The 7,180-nt window shown below is 35.4% G+C and overlaps 1 protein-coding gene across 1 annotated transcript; it reads left to right on the forward strand.

The window, feature by feature from the left end:
• Positions 1 to 123: 123 nt before the first annotated feature.
• Positions 124 to 4,535, forward strand: LOC311372593 (uncharacterized protein; the record flags this gene model as incomplete). The annotated part of the gene is made up of 4 exons (XM_084489574.1): positions 124 to 216; positions 918 to 1,034; positions 2,670 to 2,786; positions 4,406 to 4,535. Coding segments are annotated over 4 exons (457 nt in total), but the record flags the coding sequence as incomplete, so codon positions are not given.
• Between the last annotated feature and the right edge of the window lie 2,645 nt (positions 4,536 to 7,180).

Genomic DNA, 7,180 nt, shown 5'->3' on the forward strand with positions numbered 1-7,180 from the left:
TGTGTGTGTGTGTGTGTGTGTGTGTGTGTGTGTGTGTGTGTGTGTGTGTGTGTGTGTGTGTGTGTGTGTGTGTGTGTGTGTGTGTGTGTGTGTGTGTGTGTGTGTGTGTGTGTTGTGTTGAAGACCAGAGCAGCAGGAGAGAGCAGACTCCCCTGGACCCAGCTGTGTCTCCACCAAGAGTGACAAGAGGGAAAGAATTAACTGGTTTAAACCAAAGTGAGTATATATCAGAGATTATAAAAATACAGCATCTATCAAACATTATACAACAGTTAGTTCCGACCGGTCCCAACCGAGCAATTTGATTGGACAACGAGACATTCCATAGTGCTGATATACAGTATAACAGCACTGGGACTTTTCACAGACATAATCACTCCGCTGTACGGGCGTTCTAATAACCGTTATTAGCTAACGTTACATCAGCTGTTAAATAGCCTATCTTAGATTGTGGCAAACTTTGCACGGTAAAGATGGACATGTTTCCAAAAATAACATTTGATTTGAACTATGAATGGTCATCATCAGACTCGGAGGACACAGAGTAGCGAGCTTGTGTCTAGGAATGTTTATGTACTGTATATGTGTTGCCTGGCAACAGCCTAGTCTCCCTTCAGTTGCGGAACTATTTTTGTTGGCGGAGCCGAATAAATGATTACTAAACAAACAAATCATAATCTCTTGTTTCTTATTACTGTTAACTAATAAAATGTGCTCGTAGCACTGTTGTATAAAAGCAATATCACACTCGAGGTCGTGCTGTTGTACTGTATATCAGCACGGTGTGATTATCTGCGGCACTCGGCCTGCGGCCTCGTGCCTACGACCGAATCACAGCCGTGCTGATATACAGTACAACAGCACTCCCTCTCGTGTGATATTGCTTAATCGATAAATCCTGGTTCATGTTTTTCTAGAAGAGTCCAGCAGCAGAGAGCAGACTCCCCTGAACCCAGCTGTGTCTCCATGAAGAGTGACAGCTCTATGTATGAACCTCCTGTCTTTAAAGATGGACGCCCCTCCAGAGAGGAGAGGTAGGAGTTTCAAACAGACCATGACAACAGACCAGTTGGTTGTTATCAGACTCTACCGTTACTGAGTTAGGAAGAGTATCCTCTCTCCCTACATCGTTCTCTCGGCGGAATCTCTCTTGTTATTGCAGCTCAAGAGTCAAAAGTACAGAGAAAGAAAGATTAAGGGATGAATAAAAATACAAAAGAAATGTAATAATTAAATAAAGATACAAAACGTAGAATAGTAACTAAATAAATACAATTAAATAGGATACCTGCACAGTAACATTATATACTACTATTAAACACAATATCGCTGCACTTAACGAGCGCCATTCATTCGCTTTACATCAATTCAAACCAACACTAATGACGTAAGGAAACTAGGAACAAAACGTTAGTTCTGTGCGTTATATTAACACATTAACACTAATTACACATTACACATTGGTTCAGTTACATTATATTAACACATTAACACTAATTACACATTACACATGGGTTCAGTGACATTATATTAACACATTAACACTAATTACACATTACACATGGGTTCAGTGACATTATATTAACACATTAACATTAATTACACATTACACATGGGTTCAGTTACATTATATTAACACATTAACACTAATTACACATTACACATGGATTCAGTTACATTATATTAACACATTAACACTAATTACACATTACACATGGGTTCAGTTACATTATATTAACACGTTCTAATTACACATTACACATGGGTTCAGTTACATTATATTAACACATTAACACTAATTACACATTACACATGGGTTCAGTTACATTATATTAACACATTAACACTAATTACACATTACACATGGGTTCAGTGACAGGGTTACATTACAGGGTTACATTATATTAACATTTGAACCTTTTAACCCAACATGAATTATTATCTATTTATTTATTACATGAAATTGAAGTGTTGATTATTAAGTGTGCAGAATGAAAGAAAACTTATTTATGTAACGTCACTTACAATCTCTCTCTCTCTTTAGTGATGTGGTTGACATGCTGGTAATGAGAGGAGGGATAAGGCTGTTTTAGTAATATGGTTGACATGGTGATAATGAGGAGGGATAAGGCTGTTTCAGTGATGTTGTTGACATGGTGATAATGAGAGGAGGGATAAGGCTGTTTTAGTGATGTGGTTGACATGGTGATAGAGAGGAGGGATAAGGCTGTTTTAGTGATGTGGTTGACATGCTGGTAATGAGAAGAGGGATAAGGCTGTTTTAGTGATGTTGTTGACATGGTGGTAATGGGAGGAGGGATAAGGCTGTTTTAGTGATGTTGTTGACATGGTGGTAATGAGATGAGGGATACGGCTGTTTTAGTAATGTGGTTGACATGGTGATAATGAGGAGGGATAAGGCTGTTTTAGTGATGTTGTTGACATGGTGGTAATGAGAGGAGGGATAAGGCTGTTTTAGTGATGTGGTTGACATGGTGATAATGAGAGGAGGGATAAGGCTGTTTAAGTGATGTTGTTGACATGGTGGTAATGAGAGGAGGGATAAGGCTGTTTTAGTGATGCGGTTGACATGGTGGTAATGAGAGGAGGGATAAGGCTGTTTTAGTGATGCGGTTGACATGGTCTGATCCTGGTTCATGTTTTTCTAGAAGAGTCCAGCAGCAGAGAGCAGACTCCCCTGGACCCAGCTGTGTCTCCATGAAGAGTGACAGCTCTATGTGGACACCTCCTGTCTTTAAAGATGGACGCCCCTCCAGAGAGGAGAGGTAGGAGTTTCAAACAGACCATGACAACAGACCAGTTGGCTGTTATCAGACTCTACCGTTACTGAGTTAGGAAGAGTATCCTCTCTCCCTACATCGTTCTCTCGGGGGAATCTCTCTTGTTATTGCAGCTCAAGAGTCAAAAGTACAGAGAAAGAGAGATTAAGGGATGAATAAAGATACAAAATAAATGTAAAAATTAAATAAAGATACAAAACGTAGAATAGTAACTAAATAAATACAATTAAATAGGATACCTGCACAGTAACATTATATACTCACTATTAAACAAAATATCGCTGTACTTAACGAGCGCCATTCATTCGCTTTACATCAATTCAAACCAACACTAATGACGTAAGGAAACTAGGAACAAAACGTTAGTTCTGTGCATTATATTAACACATTAACACTAATTACACATTACACATGGGTTCAGTTATATTATATTAACACATTAACACTAATTACACATTACACATGTTTTCAGTGACATTATATTAACACATTAACACTAATTACACATTACACATGGGTTCAGTTACATTATATTAACACATTAACACTAATTACACATTACACATGGGTTCAGTTACATAATATTAACACGTTCTAATTACACATTACACATGGGTTCAGTGACAGGGTTACATTACAGGGTTACATTATATTAACATTTTAACCTTTTAACCCAACATGAATTATTATCTATTTATTTATTACATGAAATTGAAGTGTTGATTATTAAGTGTGCAGAATGAAAGAAAACTTATTTATGTAATGTCACTTACAATCTCTCTCTCTCTTTAGTGATGTGGTTGACATGCTGGTAATGAGAGGAGGGATAAGGCTGTTTTAGTAATGTGGTTGACATGGTGATAATGAGGAGGGATAAGGCTGTTTTAGTGATGTTGTTGACATGGTGGTAATGAGAGGAGGGATAAGGCTGTTTTAGTGATGTGGTTGACATGGTGATAATGAGAGGAGGGATAAGGCTGTTTCAGTGATGTTGTTGACATGGTGATAATGAGAGGAGGGATAAGGCTGTTTTAGTGATGTGGTTGACATGGTGATAGAGAGGAGGGATAAGGCTGTTTTAGTGATGTGGTTGACATGCTGGTAATGAGAGGAGGGATAAGGCTGTTTTAGTGATGTTGTTGACATGGTGGTAATGAGAGGAGGGATACGGCTGTTTTAGTAATGTGGTTGACATGGTGATAATGAGGAGGGATAAGGCTGTTTTAGTGATGTTGTTGACATGGTGGTAATGAGAGGAGGGATAAGGCTGTTTCAGTGATGTTGTTAACATGGTGATAATAAGAGGAGGGATAAGGCTGTTTAAGTGATGTTGTTGACATGGTGGTAATGAGAGGAGGGATAAGGCTGTTTTAGTGATGTGGTTGACATGGTGGTAATGAGAGGAGGGATAAGGCTGTTTTAGTGATGTGGTTGACATGGTGGTAATGAGAGGAGGGATAAGGCTGTTTTAGTGATGTGGTTGACATGGTGATAATGAGAAGAGGGATAAGGCTGTTTTAGTGATGTGGTTGACATGGTGATAATGAGAGGAGGGATAAGGCTGTTTTAGTGATGTGGTTGACATGGTGTGATCCTGGTTCTAGTTTTTCTAGTAGAGTCCAGCAGCAGAGAGCAGACTCCCCTGGACCCAGCTGTGTCTCCATGAAGAGTGACAGCTCTATGTGGACACCTCCTGTCTTTAAAGATGGACACCCCTCCAAAGAGGAGAGGTAGGAGTTTCAAACAGACCATGACAACAGACCAGTTGGTTGTTATCAGACTCTACCGTTACTGAGTTAGGAAGAGTATCCTCTCTCCCTACATCGTTCTCTCGGGGGAATCTCTCTCGTTATTGCAGCTCAAGAGTCAAAAGTACAGAGAAAGAGAGATTAAGGGATGAATAAAGATACAAAATAAATGGCAAAATTAAATAAAGATACAAAACGTAGAATAATAACTAAATAAATACAATTAAATAGGATACTTGCACAGTAACATTATATACTACTATTAAACACAATATCGCTGCACTTAACGAGCGCCATGCATTCGCTTTACATCAATTCAAACCAACACTAATGACGTAAGGAAACTAGGAACAAAACGTTAGTTCTGTGCGTTATATTAACACATTAACACTAATTACACATTACACATGGGTTCAGTTACATTATATTAACACATTAACACTAATTACACATTACACATGGGTTCAGTTACATTATATTAACACATTAACACTAATTACACATTACACATGGGTTCAGTTGCATTATATTAACACATTAACACTAATTACACATGGGTTCAGTTACATTATATTAACACATTAACACTAATTACACATTACACACAGGTTCAGTTACATTATATTAACACATTAACACTAATTACACATTACACATGGGTTCAGTTACATTATATTAACACATTAACACTAATTACACACGGGTTCAGTTACATTATATTAACACATTAACACTAATTACACATTACACACGGGTTCAGTTACATTATATTAACAAATTAACACTAATTACACATTACACATGGGTTCAGTTACATTATATTAACACATTAACACTAATTATACATTACACATGGGTTCAGTTACATTATATTAACACATTAACACTAATTACACATTACACACGGGTTCAGTTACATTATATTAACACATTAACACTAATTACACATTACACATGGGTTCAGTTACATTATATTAACACATTAACACTAATTACACATTACACATGGGTTCAGTTACATTATATTAACACATTCTAATTACACATTACACATGGGTTCAGTTGCATTATATTAACACATTAACACTAATTACACATGGGTTCAGTTACATTATATTAACACATTAACACTACTTACACATTACACATGGGTTCAGTTACATTATATTAACACATTAACACTAATTACACATTACACACAGGTTCAGTTACATTATATTAACACATTAACACTAATTACACATTACACATGGGTTCAGTTACATTATATTAACACATTAACACTAATTACACATTACACATGGGTTCAGTTACATTATATTAACACATTAACACTAATTACACACGGGTTCAGTTACATTATATTAACACATTAACACTAATTACACATTACACACGGGTTCAGTTACATTATATTAACAAATTAACACTAATTACACATTACACATGGGTTCAGTTACATTATATTAACACATTAACACTAATTATACATTACACATGGGTTCAGTTACATTATATTAACACATTAACACTAATTACACATTACACACGGGTTCAGTTACATTATATTAACACATTAACACTAATTACACATTACACATGGGTTCAGTTACATTATATTAACACATTAACACTAATTACACATTACACATGGGTTCAGTTACATTATATTAACACATTCTAATTACACATTACACATGGGTTCAGTTACATTGTATTAACACATTCTAATTACACATTACACATGGGTTCAGTTACATTATATTAACACATTAACACTAATTACACATTACACATGGGTTCAGTTACATTATATTAACACATTAACACTAATTACACATTACACATGGGTTCAGTTACATTATATTAACACATTAACAATAATTACACATTACACATGGGTTCAGTTACATTATATTAACACATTAACACTAATTACACATTACACATGGGTTCAGTTACATTATATTAACACATTAACACGTTCTAATTACACATTTCTCATGGGTTCAGTTACATTATATTAACACATTAACACTAATTACACATTACACACGGGTTCAGTTACATTATATTAACACATTAACACTAATTACACATTACACACGGGTTCAGTTACATTATATTAACACATTAACACTAATTACACATTACACACGGGTTCAGTTACATTATATTAACACATTAACACTAATTACACATTACACACGGGTTCAGTTACATTATATTAACACATTAACACTAATTAGACATTACACACAGGTTCAGTTACATTATATTAACACATTAACACTAATTACACATTACACACGGGTTCAGTTACATTATATTAACACATTAACACTAATTACACATTACACATGGGTTCAGTTACATTATATTAACACATTATCACTAATTACACATTACACACGGGTTCAGTTACATTATATTAACACATTAACACTAATTCCACATTACACACGGGTTCAGTTACATTATATTAACACATTAACACTAATTACACACGGGTTCAGTTACATTATATTAACACATAAACACTAATTACACATTACACACGGGTTCAGTTACATTATATCAACACATTAACACTAATTACACATTACACACAGGTTCAGTTACATTATATTA

The sequence above is a fragment of the Micromesistius poutassou genome, assembly GCF_964030765.1.
Source record: "Micromesistius poutassou genome assembly, contig: SCAFFOLD_4995, whole genome shotgun sequence".
Lineage (NCBI taxonomy): Eukaryota > Metazoa > Chordata > Actinopteri > Gadiformes > Gadidae > Micromesistius > Micromesistius poutassou.